At 45.2% G+C, this 15,617-nt stretch overlaps 1 protein-coding gene across 1 annotated transcript; it reads left to right on the top strand.

Moving 5' to 3' along the window:
• The first annotated feature begins 8,504 nt into the window (after positions 1-8,504).
• On the top strand, positions 8,505-15,236 carry FBXL12 (F-box and leucine rich repeat protein 12). Its single transcript, XM_049876801.1, has 3 exons — positions 8,505-8,828; positions 8,937-9,009; positions 13,844-15,236. Exons 1-3 carry the CDS (start codon positions 8,743-8,745, stop codon positions 14,663-14,665), a joined length of 981 nt encoding a protein of 326 aa, XP_049732758.1. The 5' UTR covers positions 8,505-8,742; the 3' UTR covers positions 14,666-15,236.
• Positions 15,237-15,617: the final 381 nt, after the last annotated feature.

The following is a 15,617-nucleotide window of genomic DNA, read 5'->3' as shown; positions in this document are numbered from 1 at the left end:
GCTGCTATAACAGAAATACCACAAGTGGATGGTTTTAACAAAGAGAAATTTATTCTCTCACAGTCTAGGAGGCTACAAGTCCAAATTCAGGGCATCAGCTCCAAGGAAAGGCTTTCTCTCCCTGTGGCCTCTGGAGGAAGGTCCTTGTCAACCTTCCCCTAGTCGAGGAGCTTCTCAGCACAGGGACCCTGGGTCCAAAAGACTCACATTCCTGCTCTTCTTTCTTGGTGGTATGAAGTCCCCCACTCCCTACTTGCTTCCCTTTCCTTTTATCTCTTGTAAAATAAAAGGTGGTGCAGGCCACACTCCAGGGAAACTCCCTTTACATTGGATCAGGGATGTGACCTTAGTAAGGGTGTTACAATGCCACCCTAATCCTCTTTAACATAATCTAATCTTGCCTCATTAACCACTGGCAGAGATTAGGATTTACAACGCATAGGAAAATTACAATCACGAAATGGAGGACAACCACACAATACTGGGAACCATGGCCCAGCCAAATTGATACACATATTTTTGGGGATACAATTCAATCCATGACAACAGGTGAAGAGGTTCATACAGTAATACAGTGACAAGTGCTGTGAGGGGGAAGCACAGAGGGGGCACTGCTCAGCGTGATGGCATGACTTTCCAGAGTGAAGCACGATACAGGGCACTGTGAAGAGGCCCAGATACTGGCATCTGAAAGACCTGGACTTGTGGCTTTGGCACGTGACTTGACCTCTAAGTTTCAGCTTCCTCTAGTGTCGATCACTTGCTGTTAGCTGTAGTAGAGTCGGCCCCTGACTCCTGGTGACCCCACGCACAACAGAATGAAACGCTGCCCGGTCCTGCTCCATCCTCATGATCAGTTGCGGATTGGATCCTTGTTATCCATAAGGCTTTCACTGGCTGATTTTTGGAAACAGATCACTAGGCTTTTCTTCCTAGTCTGGAAACTCAGCTGAAACCTGTTTAGCATCATAGCAACACGGAAGCTTCCACTGACAGATGAGTGGTGGCTGCATCTGAGGTGCATTGGCTGGAAATCAAACCTAAGGTAAGAATTCTACCACTGAACCACCACTGCCCCCACTGACTTAGGGTTGTGGAAATACAATGAGATAATACTGGTAAAACGCTTATCTCAGTGCTTGGCACACAATAAGCTCTGACTAATAGGAGCTCTTTTGTCTTTTGGAGTTATGAGGAGTTATCAGAATGTTCTGAGCAGAGGGAAGAGCCAGTGTGTAAAGTTAGGAATGCTCTTGGCTTCAAGTCAGAAAGCTAACAGTTGCTTAAATAAGTGGCTATTTTTTTCATGATGAAAATTCTGGATGTAGGCAATGCTGGATGAATAGCTCAGTGATATATGGAGCTAGTGTCTGTGTGATTTTTTTTTTTTTTTGGCCTTTCCCCGCATGATTGCAATATGGCTGCCAAAGCATGAGGCATCTAATTCGTGTTCAAGGCAGAAAGAAGGGGGAAGGGATGTACAAGCCTTTTTTTGTGAGGGAGTGACAAGAGCTACAAAGTAAAGGAGGTAGAGAGTGGCAGAGGATACTATTTTTGATGTGGTCATCAGTTTTTATAGAGACAGGAATGAAGTTAAGGCATCCAGCTGTACGACTACCTTGGATAATTGGTCCAGATGAGAGGAACCACTAAGGGCAAAGGTCCTGAGGTGGGAATGCACACAACCTCTCCAACATTTATTATTTTGTGTTTTTTGGATTAATGCTAGCCTTGTTGGAGTGAGATGGAATCTCATTGTAGTTTTGATTTGAATTTCTCTAATGGCTAATGATCATGAGCATTTCCTCCTGTATCTGTTAGCTACCTGAATGTCTTCTTCAGTGAAGTGCCTATTTGTATTCTTTTCCCATTTTTAAATTGGGTTATTTTTCTTTTTGTAGTTGAGTTTTTGCAGTATCATGTAAATTTTAGAGATCAGATGCTGATCGGAAATGTCATAGCAAAAAACTTTTTCCCAGTCTGTAGGATGCCTTTTTACTCTTTTGGTGAAGTCTTTGGATGAGCATAGGTGTTTGATTTTTAGGAGCTCCCAGTTATCTAGTTTCTCTTCTGTGTTGTTAGTAATGTTTTATACACTGTTTATGCCATGTATTAGGGCTCCTGGCATTGTCCCTATTTTTTCTTCCATGATCTTTATCGTTTTAGATTTTATATTTAGGTCTTTGATCCATTTTGAGTTAGTTTTTGTGCATGGTGTGAGGTATGGGTCTTGTTTCATTTTTTTGCAGATGAATATCCAGTTATGCCAGCACCATTTGTTAAAGACACTATTTTTTCCCCATTTAAGGAACTTCAGGTCTTTGTCAAATATCAGCTGCTCATATGGGGATGGATTTATGTCTGGATTCTCAATTCTGTTCCACTGGTCTATGTATCTGTTGTTGTACCAGTACCAGGCTGTTTTGACTACTGTGGCGGTATAATAGGTTCTAAAATCAGGTAGAGTAAGGCCTCCCACTTTGTTCTTTTTCGGTAATGCTTTCCTTATCTGGGGCCTCTTTCCCTTCCATATGAAGTTGGTGATTTGTTTCTCCATCTCATTAAAAAAAGTCTTTGGAATTTGGATCGGAATTGTGATGTATCTATAGATGGCTTTTTGTAGAATAGACATTTTTACAACGTTAGGTCTTCCTATCCATGAGCAAGGTATGTTTTTCTATTTAGGTAGGTCTCTCTTTTTTTTTTTTTTCTTGTGGTAGTGTCTTGTAGTTTTCTTTGTATAGGTCTTTTACGTCTCTGGTAAGATTTATTCCTAAGTATTTTAATTTCTTGGGGGCTATTGTAAATCGTATTGATTTGGTGATTTCCTCTTCAATGATCTTTTTGTTGGTGTAGAGGAATCCAACTGATTTTTGTATGTTTATCTTGTATCCTGATACTCTGCTGAACTATTAGTTTCAGTAGTTTTCTTGAGGATTCTTCAGGGTTTTCTGTGTGTAAGATCATGTCATCTGCAAATAGAGATACTTCTACTTCTTCCTCACCAATCTGGATGCACTTTATTTCTTTATCTAGCCTAATTGCTCCGGCTAGGACCTCCAGCACAATGTTGAGTAAGAGTGGTGATAAAGGGCATCCTCGTCCGGCTCCCAATCTCAAGGGGAATGCTTTTAGACTCTCTCCATTTAGGATGATGTTGGCTGTTGGCTTTGTAAAAATGCCCTTTATTATGTTGAGGAATTTTCCTTCTATTCCTAATTTGCTGAGAGCTTTTATCACGAATGGGTGTTGACCTTTGTCAAATGCCTTTTCTGCATCCATTGATAAGATCATGTTGTTCTTTTCTTTTGTTTTATTTATGTGATGGATTACATTAATTGTTTTTCTATTGTTGAACCATCCCTGAATACCTGGTATGAATCCCACTTGTTCATGATGTATTATTTTTTTGATATGTTGTTGAATTCTATTGGCTAGAATTTTGTTGAGGATTTTGGCATCTAAGTTCATGAGGGATATAGGTCTGTAATTTTCTTTTTTGGTGGTGTCTTTACCTGGTTTTGGTATCAGGGATATAGTGGATTCATAGAATGAGTTTGGGAGTATTCTGTCCTTTCTTATGCTTTGAAATACCTTTAGTGGTAGTGGTGTTAACTGTTCTCTGAAAGGTTGCTAGAACTCTGCAGTGAAGCTGTCTGGAACAGGGCTTTTTTTTGTTGGGAGTTTTTCGATTACCTTTTCAATCTCTTCTTTTGTTATGGGTTCATTTACTTGTTCTACCTCTGTTTGTGTTAGTTTAGGTAGGTAGTGTGTTTCTAGAAATTCATCCATTTATTCTAGATTTTCTAATTTGTTAGAGTACAATTTTTCTTAGTAATCTGATATGATTCTTTTAATTTCACCTGGATCTGTTGTGATATCACCCATCTCATTTCTTATTCAGGTAATTTGCTTCCTCTCCTGTTTTTCTTTTGTCAGTTTGGCCAATGGTTTATCACTTTTGTTAATTTTTTCAAAGAACCAGCTTTTGGTCTTGTTAGCTCTTTCAATTGTTTTTCTGTTCTCTGTTTCATTTCATTCTGCTCTAATTTTTATTATTTGCTTTCTTCTGGTGCCTGAGGGTTTCTTTTGTTACTCTGTTTCTATTTGTTCAAGTTGTAGGGATAATTCTTTGATTTTGGGCCTTTTTTCTCTTTGGATGTGTGCATTTATTGACATAAATTGCACTCTGAGAGTACAGGTGGGTGGGCATTCAATGCTTTTGGTTGTAAGGACTGGGAGGTACCAGTTATCCTTGGATCCCTGTTGTGGGTGGCTGGGTGACCTGAGTGGAGCCAGCAGTCCTTAGGACCGTGATTTGGGTAGGTGAGGACCCCGTTTAACAGGCAAGGTGGTGTCACACATCAAACACCCACCTCTCCACAGCACAGCTAAAACAGTTGCAGTCCGCCAACAAGGGCCTATTCCCCTGAAATAGGCCCATACAGGTCCATGCAGGGGAGAAAGGTATTCAAAGTCCATGGAACGTTTACGGTTGGACAGGAGCCACTTCTGTCCTGAGCTCCCCAGGTTAGTGGAACTGGCAGATTATCTTTTCTCCATTTGTGAATTTATTCCTTCTCAAGGCTGAGAGAATGGCTCAGGCCGTGCAACAGAACCTATTTCAGGCCCAGGGAAATCAACAGCCACTGAAGCAGGCTTAGGGGCTGGGGGAGTGGTAAAATATATGCAAGTACTTACCTTTCGCCAAGACTGCCATTCTTCTCTTATTCTGGAGGTGTGAGTAGGCTGTGCAGCTGGCTGTTTCTCTCTGAGGAAGCTGCAGCTGAATGCTACCACCAGCCTGCTGCAGCTCCTCCCAGGAATGGTGCCTGAGGGATCCTGGCTATTCTGGACCAGTAACTCCTCTCAGCTTCTGAACCGTCTCTCCCTTGCCCTGTCACTCGGTCCGTTTTCTAACTTTGCCTTTGATGTCGAGGGCTTCTAGATTGTCATAAATGTAATCATTTCACTTGTTTTTTCGGGTCTTTGTTGTAAGAGGTTTCACTGGAAGCATCTGTTACTCCACTGTCTTGGCCCCACCCCTCCAAAGATAACTTTTGAGGCAATTAAAGAAATTGGGTTATTCACTGGGTGTTAAGATGATACCACGTGTCATAGATTGAATTGTGTCCCTCGAAAATATGTGTTAACTTGGCTAGGCCTTGATTCCCAGTATCGTGTGGTTGTACTCCATTTTGTGATCTGATATAATTATCCTCCGTTTTGTGATGTGTTGTAAATTCTAGCCTTTGGTAAATCCTAGCCTCTATGCCTATGGCTTGGAGCCTGGCTGCTAACCAAAAGGTCCGCAGTTCAAATTCAGCAGCCGCTCCTTGGAAACCCTCAGGGCAGTTCTACTTTGTCCTATAGGGGTCATTATGAGTCCGAATCAGAATGGACTTGAAGGCAACAGGTTTTTTTAAGCCTGTGGTTATGGTCCCATTTGGGAGTGAGTTGTCTGTTATGTTAATGAGTTGGAATTAGGGTGGGATGTATCTTCAGTCACCACCATACTAGACGGTGTGATTCAAGTCACCACTCTTACTACCCTTATTCAAGACTTTTATATTACAAGAGATAAAAGGGGAGAGAAACAAGCAGAAATAGGGACCTCACTACCACCTAGAAGAAGAGATGGGAGTGGAGTGTGTCCTTTGGGCCTGGGGTTCTCCTAGAATCAGGGGACGGAGAGATAGAGAGCTGTAACACTGGAGACTGTGCAGGATGGCAAGAAGCAGTGGCAGAGAAACAGTGGCAGCAGAACCAGGACACCAGAGTGAGAGGTATGGGAGCAAACCCATGGAGTGAGAGAGCTGAGCACCTTCAGGCAGGAGGCTTCCTGGCAGAGTGGGTGCCTCTGGGCATGTATCAGTGGAGCTAAAGTGCTTTGTAACACTTGCCTGAGCAGGGAGGAGGCCAGGCAGAGAGGCCAAGAGGCTGAGGGCCAGTGAGAGACCTGCCTGTGAACAAGGCTGAGAAAAGGCTGTCTTGATCAAACTGGACATTTCTTGAGAGCCAACAAAGAGAAGAAGCCTTCCCCTACAGATGGCACCCTGAATTCGGACTTCTAGGCTTCTAAACGGAGAAAGTAAATTTGTTTGAAAAGCCATCCACTTGTGGTATTTCTGTTGTAACAGCACTAGATAACTAAGACACCATATAATGATGGTTACTTTTGTAGGTATGATAATTGTGTTGTGGTTATCCAAGAAAATGTCCCCACTTTTTAGGGATACATAATAAAATCTGTAGCGGTGAAATAACTTGGTGTCTGGAATTCACTTTAAATTTCAATTTAAAATACGTTGGCAGAGGAGTGGAAAAGCATAAATGAAGCAAATGTGGCAAAATCTTAATAATTGTTGAATCTGGGTATTCGGTATATGGGGTTCATTATATTTTCCTACTGGAGTATGTTTCAGTTTTCATAAAAGCTAACAAAAATCCTCTAGATATATAAAACCAAAAAACCTGTTGCTGTCACGTCAATTCCAATTCATGGTGCCCCAGTGTGTGACAGAGTAGAACTGCTCCGTGGGGTTTTCTTGACTGTAATTTTTACAGAAGCAGATCCCCAGGTTTTTCCTCCGCAGCACCTCTGGGTGGGTTCTAACCATCAGCCTTCAGGCTAGTAGTCAAGCACAAACCATTCATGTCACCTAGGGACCTCTCTAGGTGTATATATAGATATGGGTTTAAACTAGGGCACATAATAAGATGTTAAGAAAAGCTAGCCCTATTGCCAACTACTCCCAGTATTTACTATTCTCTATCCAGAGAAGTAAGGTCCCCGGGCAGCACAAACAGTTTGAGCTCTCCTAGCATGCTCGAAGATGCTGTGGTATATACAGATGTTTTTCTTTTTAAAACAGATTTCAAGTCTCCAACCCCTGCTCTGTATGTGTGTGTGTTAAAAATATATTTATTGCCATTATAGACTTTTGGGGAAGTAATTTAGCACAATCTATTCAAAAGTTAATCTCACATGTCTTTTGACCCAACAAAGTAATTTCTGGTTATTTGTCTTATAGAGACCTGGGGAGGCACTGGTGGTTTTGAACCACCGATCTTTATGGTTAGCAGCTGATCACTTTAACCGCGGTGCCACCAGGGCTCCTTATAAAAACATAGGCTATATAGAAAAGAATGCTTACCTGCAATATTGTGGTAACACCAAATCTGAATACCCATCAGTATGGAAATGTTTGAATAAATCTTTTACTGCCCTTATGAATTGCTATTTTAAAAATGAGTGATGATGGGAAAATTTGGGAACGGGTAATGGTGATGGTTGAACAACATGATGAACATAATTTAATGTCACTGAACTGCAAATGTGAGGAATATTTAAATGGCAAATGTATTGTTACATACGTGTATATATATGTATACGTGTGTGTAGATATGTATATGGAGCTCTGGTGGCACGGTGGTTAAGAACTCAGCTGCTAACCAAAAAAGGTGGGCATTTTGAATCCACCAAGAGCTCATTGGAAACTCTATGGGGCAGTTCTACTCTGTCCTATAGGGTCGCTATGAGTCGGAATAGGCTCAATGGCAACAGGTTTGGTTTTTCTGGAATATATATATATTTACCATAATAAATAATGTATTTGGTGGGAGTGTCAACACAAACAACCTCTGTGGAGAACAATTTGGCAGTAACGATCAAGACGAAAAATTCAACATGCCTTTTGAACAAGTTATTCCACTTCTACAAATTTATCCTAGTGCACATTATTAAGCTAAAAATAAGTAAAAGTAGAGACGGGGCGGGGTAACCAGTAGCAAGGTGCGTATAGGTTTACTTGTGTGAACAATTCCACATGGGTCTCACCACATCGAAGGTGAATATAGGTGACACGTACACTACAGATTAGTAAGTGAGCACGAGTAAATCCCTGCGTACGTTGTTTATTGTGTAGTCTCTACTACTGTGGAGTCCTGGTGGCGCGGCGGTCAAGAGTTCGGCTACTAACCAAAAGGTCTGTAGTCGAATTCACCAGTCGCTCTCAGAAACCCCATGGGGCAGTTCTACACTGTTCTGTAGGGTCGCTATGAGTCAGGACCGACTCCATGGCAACAGGTTTTTGGTCTCCTACTGTGGAAACCTCGTCCTCCGCCACGACTTTCGCCCTCCCCCCGCCCCGCCCCGCCCCAGCTCTTTCCCGCCTCGGTCACGCCTTCGGGGCTTGGAGACCGTCCCCAGTCCCGCCCCTCTGCCGCCTCTCCGCCCTCGGCTCCGCCCACGGCGCCTTTTTCCCGCCCTAGTCACGCCTGCCAGGATTGGTCGTCGTTTCCAGCCCCTCCCCCTAGTCTCGTCCTCGCCTCTGACCCCGCCCCCGAGTACCGTCTCCGCTCCTGACCCCGCCCCCAAGCCTCGTCCCCGCCTCTAACCCGGTCCTCCGAGCCGCGTCTCTGCCTCTAACCCCGCCCCCCGAGCTCGTCACCGCTTCTAATCACGCCCCCCGAGTTTAGTCCCTACTTCTAACTCAGTCCTCTGAAATTTGTGCCTTGTCGGGTCCTCTGCATCTGGTCCTGACCCGGGCCTGATCAGGCTCCTGGTCTAACCACGTCGTCGCTAGAGAAAAGGCGAGTCTCCCCGCCGATGACTGGAGGCCGCAGCCACCTCCCTGCCCGCATTCCTCCCAGTCCTCCACCTCCCGCCGCCTCGGGCGCCCGAAGGCGCCAGCCCCCGCGTCCTTTTAGCCGGAAGTGGAAGTGTGCTTCTTTGGGATCATGGCGTCTGTGATCGACCTGCCGGACTCTGTCCTGTTGGAGATTTTCTCTTACCTCCCGGTCCGAGACCGGATCCGCATCTCCAGGTGCGGCTCCGCCCCGCAGTGGGAAGGGCCGGGAGGGAGGCGCACCCGGAGATGTAGACCGCTCCCGGTGGTGCCGGGGTCGTTCTAACGGCGGGTCCCCTCCTCCAGGGTCTGTCATCGCTGGAAGAGGCTGGTGGACGACCAATGGCTGTGGCGACACGTCGATCTGACGCTCTACACGGTATGCGGGAAGGGCTGGGCGGGAGGACCATCCCTGCCACCCTGGGACAGTGTGTTGGGGCTCGGGCTCGGGTTTGCGAGACGGGCCACTTAACTGCTCCCCTGCCACCTCTGGTAGGTTACCTAGCCCTGGCCCCTATGAGCCTCAATTTTCCCAGCTCCGAAACGGGCATAAAGAACAGTACCTGCCTCATTGGACTATGGTGGAGATTGTACAAGGAAAGGGCTCAGAGCAGTTTCTGTCATACAGGCAGCATTACAATAAATACATTAACGCTGGGCTGCAAACCAGAAGAATGGCGGTTCTAGCCCACCCAGAAGCGCCTGGGAAGAAAGGCCTGGTGAGCTACTTCCGAAAAATAGACCGTTGAAAACCCTATGAAGCACAGTTCTACTCGGACACACGTGGGCTTGCCATGAGTATAAATTGAATCCAGGACAACTGGTGGTGGTGGTGGTATGCTTACATTATCAAATATTAAAACTATTGGTGGATACATCATTTTTCAGAGTCAACTAATTTCCAGAATTAATTTTCAGAATAGTGCAACCTAACCATTCCCATGCTCTTCCATTAACATTTTGTTTTTCTTATGAAATATTTCTCATATCTAGATATACATAACCCATTGCCATTGAGTTGATTCTGACCCATAGCGACCCTAAAGGACAGAGTAGAACTGCCCCCACAGGATTTCTAAGGAGTGGCTGGTAGGTTCCAACTGCTGACCAAAAGGTTAGCAACCAAGCTCGTAACCACTGTGCCACCAGGGCTTCCCAGGTATGCATAGAAAATACTATGACAAACAACCACATACTCACCCCCTAGATTTAACCTATTTTAACCTTTGCCCTTATTTGCTGCAGATCATCCATGTGTGTCAAAGACACGTATGTATACGTGTACACACATACAGTGAAATCTGTGACAGCTGGAACTCAAGGGACCGCCTTGTCTTTCTATCTAGGTCTTGGAAGTTTTCTGCTTTTGACATGGTGCAGTCTTACCACTTTTCTGTTGCTTGTTTTAGTGGAAAGTATTTGTTTTCCTTCTCTGACAGGTTTCTGCCTTACACGGTTTCCAGCTTTCAGAAGTTTTACTGGATGTATAAAACATGATAGTTTTTTTTGCACATTTTGAAACTCCTTAGAGGTAACCACTATCATCAAGTAGTTTTGTATCCTTCCTTCCATATTTTTGTTTATTTTATGTGTGTCCATTAGTAATATACAGTATTGCTAATGCTATTCTACTGTTTAGCTAATGGTATCCTACTGTATGGAGCCCTGGTGGTACAGTGGTTAAGCATTCGACTGTTAACTGTAAGGTTGGTGGTTTGAATGCACCAGTGGGAGAATTTTACTAGCCACGGCTTCTACCCACATAAGTTACCTGTTGGTGGCCAATATTTCTAGTGAATCCATTTCCCTGGACCCAAACTTGAAGATCTAAATTTGTTCAGGCAGATTGATGCCTCTGTCAAAAGTAGGTCGGCAGTTCAGATCCACCAGGTGCTCCTTGGAGACTCTATGGGGCAGTTCTACTCTGCCCTATAGGGTCACTACCAGTTGGAATCGACTTGATGGCAATGAGTTTGGTTTTTTTGGTTGGTCAAAAGTAGTCAATAAATTTAATGCTACGTAGTTCCTTTTTCTGTTCCCTTTTTTTTTAACGTAAAATGCACAGTGTTATCAGTCATTATATTTTGTGCTGTTTTTGTTTTGTCTACCAAGTCTAACTTCACAGGGTTAATTTTTACAGCCTTTATTGTACTGGACTGTCTTAGTTCCCTAGTGCTGCTGTAAGAGAAATAGCAAAAGTGGGTGGGTTTAACAAACAAATTAATTTTCTCATAGTTTAGGAGGCTAGAAGTCAAATTCAGGGTGCGAGCTCTAGGGGGAGGTTTTCTTTCTCTGTTGGCTCTGTAGGAGCTTCTGCTCCTGGTTGATTTTCATGTAGCTTGGCATCTCTTCCCCCATATCTGCTCTGCTTGCTTGTTTAATCTCTTTTATATCTCAAAAGAAATTGACTTAAGATACAGCCTGTACTTATCCTGCCTCATTAACATAACAAAGGCAGCCCATTCCCAAATGGGATTATAACCATGGGCATAGAGGTTATGATTCACAACACATATTATGGAGGGACATAATTCAATCTGCAACATTCCACCCATGGCCCCCAAAAATTCATGTCCTTGCCACATTCACCCCATCACATCATCTCAAAAGTCTTAACTCCAAGTCCAAATATCTTTTTAATCATCTAAATCAAATATTGGTCAGACTTTAGGTGTATTCCATCCTGGGGCAAAATTCCACTTCATCTGTGATCCTGTGAAATACAGATTACTCGTTACCTGTTTCCAAAGTACAGTGGTAGAACAGGCATAAGATAGACATTTCCATTACAAATGGGAGAAATTGGAGGGAAAAAAAGGGTAACAGGCACCAAGCAAGTCCAAAACTCTGCAGAACAGTTTATATTAGCTGTCAAGTTTTAAAAATAATCCTCTGTTCTTTGGTACCACCTGGCAAAGGTCCTGCCCTCAAGACTGGGTGTTGGCCATGCCCTCTGGATTCTGGGTGGAGGCCCCTCAGCCCTGGGCTTAAGCTCCGCCTTCCAGGCCCACTAGGACAGCAACTCTGCTCTCTCAGCTTTGGGCAGCCCCATTCTCCTAGTCCACCTGAGTGGCAACTGTACCCCCTTGGCCCCAGACAGCCCTGTTCTTCTGCCCTTTGGGCATGGCAGCCCTGCCCCCTCAGCTTTGGGTGTTGATCCCACCCTCCCAGCACACTTTAATGGCAGTCCCACACTCTGGAACCTAGTTGGCTGGATCCGACTCTTTGAAACCTAGAAGGCTGTGGTCCCATCCTTTGAGATCCAGGAAACTGTGGCCCCACCCTTTGAAACCAAGAAGGCCCTGCTTCCTGTGCTTCTTCCAACAGTTCTGCTGATCTCCGAGCTGCCCCAGGGATGGTCCTTTTCTTTTTTTTGGAGGACAACAGATGTAGCTCTTTTGGCCTGTTTCCTGCCTGTAGAATTCCAAGAGGCAGACAGAGTTCTTTTCTTTCGCTCTTTCTCTGTCCCGTTCAGTCTAAGCTGATGGGTTTTCTGCTGCGGTAGTTGGTTAGATCAGTCACAGGCTTAATCTGTTTAACAAAACATTGTGTAGCCATGTCCTTAGTGAAAATTCTAGGACATGTGCCCTTAGTTTGTACAACAGAACTTTCCAAATCTTTTAAGTTTTGTTTTCATTTTGTACAGTTTGTTTTTAAGTCTATCTGTTTCATCTCACATTTTACTGTAAGTGACAAGCTGAAACCACGTGGCCTCTTTAGGATCTTGCTTAGAAATCTCATCAGCTAGATATCCAAGTTCATCACTTACAAGTTCTACCTTCCATGAAACATTTGAATGTAATTCAGACAAGTTCTTTGCCACTGCATAAAAAGCATTACCCTTCCTCCATTGGCCAATCACATGTTCATTGTTTTCTTTTAAACTCTCACCAGAAGCGTATTTAACATCCATATTTATAGCAGCATTTTGTTACTGGCACCATATAGATCCTCTAAGATGATAGAGACTTTCTCTGTGGCTGTCCTCACTTCCTTCTGAGCCCTCACCAGAATTGCCTTTGATGTCCATAATTCTACCAACAGTCTTCAGGGCAATCTGTGCTTTTACTATGCTTTTACTATTTTTTAGGCACCTTAAAACTCTTCCAGCCTCTACCCATTACCCAATTCCCAAATCACTTTCACATTTTAGGTGTCTCTTAGAGCAACACCCCATTCTCGGTACCAAATTCTATCTTAGTTATCTAGGGCTGCTATAATAGAAATGCCACAAGTGGATGGCTTTAACGAACAGAAATTTGTTTTCTCACAGTTTAGGAGGCTAGAAGTTCTAATTCAGGGTGCTGGCTCTAGGGGAAGTCTTTCTCTCTCTGTCAGCTCTGGAGAATTGTCTCTTCTGAGCTTCTGCCCCTGGACAGAATTCATGTGGCTTGGCATCTCTCTTCCCCCATCTCTGCTCTGCTTGCTTGTTTAATCTCTTTTATATCTCAAGAGAGATTGACTCAAGATACACAGTACACTAATCCTGCCTCATTAACATAACAAAGATAACCCATTCCCAAATGATATTTATAACCATAGGTATAAACCAAAATTAAAAAAAAACCGAACCCAGTGCCGTCAAGTCGATTCTGACTCATAGCGACCCTATAGGACAGAGTAGAACTGTCCCATCGTGTTTCCAAGGAGTGCCTGGCGGATTCTAACTGCTGACCATTTGGTTAGCAGCCGTAGCACTTAACCACTACGCCGCCAGGGTTTCCACCATAGGTATAGAGCTTAGAATTTACAACACACATTTTTTGGGGACATAATTCAGTCCATAACCCAGACAATGATTTTTAATCTAGACAAAATTTTATCCTGAGCAGCTTTTGCCTTTTTCAGTTTTATTTTGTTGGTTATTTCTACTAGAGGTGGTCAAGCCAAAAGGGGTACAATCCTGGTAGGTTGCTTTGCTTTCTTTCTTCCTCTAGGAGAGAGAATGAGAATTTACTCTGTGCTAAGGACAGATCTGTTATCATTTTCTTCCTCTCACTGCTTTTGTTCAGAGTCCTAAAAGTCAAAATGGTGGGGTCACGCTATCTTGTTGCCCCTGGGGAGATCGGTGGCCAGGGTGAGGCTGGCAAGGGAAGGGCAGAAGCCCAGGGAAACACCTGAAACCCTGTCAGGGTGTGTCTGTCTTCAGGCAGGCTGTGGCCTTGGAAGCCTTGTGCCTCTTACCCAGTTACCCCAATCCCTGACTCTTACAGATGCGGCCTAAAATCATGTGGCATCTCCTTCGTCGGTACATGGCATCTCGGCTCCATTCCCTGCGGATGGGCGGGTACCTGTTCTCTGGCTCCCAGGCCCCTCAGCTGTCCCCTGCCCTGATGAGGGCCCTAGGTCAGAAGTGCCCCAACCTGAAGCGCCTCTGCCTGCACGTGGCCGACCTGACCATGGTGCCCATCACCAGTCTGCCCTGCACCCTGAGGACCCTGGAGCTGCACAGTTGTGAGATCTCCATGGCTTGGCTCCTCAAGGAGCAGGACCCCACAGTCCTGCCCCTGCTTGAGTGCATCGTGCTAGACCGTGTCCCCGCCTTCCGCGATGAGCACCTACAGGGCCTGACGCGCTTCCGTGCCCTGCGCTCGCTGGTGCTTGGTGGCACCTACCGCGTGACCGAAACAGGGCTGGATGCAAGCTTGCAGGAGATGAGCTACTTGCAGAGGCTGGAGGTGCTAGGCTGCACCCTCTCGGCCGACGGCACCCTCCTGGCCATCAGCCGCCACCTCCGAGATATACGCAAGATCCGGCTGACCGTGAGGGGTCTTTCTGCCCCTGGCCTGTCAGTCTTGGAAGGAATGCCGGCCCTGGAGAGTCTGTGCCTGCTGGGCCCACTCATCACCCCAGAAATGCCCTCCGCAGCTGAAATCCTCTCCTCGTGCCTCACTATGCCCAAGCTCAGGGTCCTTGAGCTGCAGGGGTTAGGGTGGGAGGGCCAGGAGGCTGAGAGGATCCTGTGTAAGGGGCTGCCCCATTGTATGGTCATCGTCAGGGCCTGCCCCAAAGAGTCCATGGACTGGTGGATGTGACGGCACAGCCTGCTCCTTGGACTCAGGGTTCCTGCCCATCCTAGCTTTCACTGTGGTTCTGAGCGGCATCTTGAAGAGGGCAGGACATCAGGCTGAGACTCAGGCGAGTGAAGGCTCCATGGCACCATAGAAAGAACTGAGGCGTTGGGGCCTGCAGCCTTTCGGAATCCTGACTTTGTGTTTGCCAGCTGTGTGGGCTCCGTCACATCAGCCAACCTCCCTGAGGCCCAGTTCCCACATCTGGAAATGGGGCCAACCATAGCTACCTCATGGTGATATTGCAAAGCCTTACTCTTTAACAGCCTCTAGCCAGAAGGTCTTCGATGAAGGATGTTCTCAGGGTTGTCCTCAGGAACACAACAGATGCAGAAGGGTAGGGGTAAGAGTTTGGGGGCCCTGAGGGGCCCGGCCTCCTTAGGAGGCCTGGAAAGACCATATGTGCCTGTGCACACCCACATGTTCACACACCATTTATGTACCTACATGCATGGGAGAGACCCAGGGACAAAGGGCAACTGAGACTTGCAGTTTGATTTTCAGTTGCATTTTCTATGCTGTATTTTGCAGATTTTCCCACAACATATATTATTTTGCTATTAAATAAAAATAATCATTTTTTTCCAAAATAGTGTTCAGTTTATTCATTCCGCAAAAGTTTGTTGAGTACTTGCTATTGTTCCCACACTGCTGTAGGCACTAGGGGTCACAGCGGTGATCAGAGCAGACAAGACCTTGCTCTGAGGAGAAGAGGGTACTAAACAGGCAAAGAAATTATCCATGGAACAATTTCAGAGACTATAAGACTATAAACCAGGGTCACATGATAGAGTTAGAGTGGTCGGGGCAGGTGTCGCGGAGCTGAGCCCTGAGAAGTGAGGAGGAACCAGCCTGGGAAACAACTGGAGGAGGATAGAAAAAGACCCTGAGGTGGGGAACGAGCTTGGCATTTTCT

This window comes from Elephas maximus, chromosome 3 (assembly GCF_024166365.1).
Source record: "Elephas maximus indicus isolate mEleMax1 chromosome 3, mEleMax1 primary haplotype, whole genome shotgun sequence".
NCBI classification, from domain to species: domain Eukaryota; kingdom Metazoa; phylum Chordata; class Mammalia; order Proboscidea; family Elephantidae; genus Elephas; species Elephas maximus.
Note: the sequence above shows the minus strand (reverse complement) of the source record. Positions and strands in the feature narration are given on the sequence as shown.

Bases quoted from the DNA above. Each gene is read 5' to 3' on its own strand.
- FBXL12 (XM_049876801.1), top strand. From the start codon at position 8,743: ATGGCGTCTGTGATCGACCTGCCGGACTCTGTCCTGTTGGAGATTTTC. The intron at 8,829-8,936 runs GTGCGGCTCCGC...CCCCTCCTCCAG, and splicing joins GACCGGATCCGCATCTCCAG to GGTCTGTCATCGCTGGAAGA. The intron at 9,010-13,843 runs GTATGCGGGAAG...TGACTCTTACAG, and splicing joins TCGATCTGACGCTCTACACG to ATGCGGCCTAAAATCATGTG.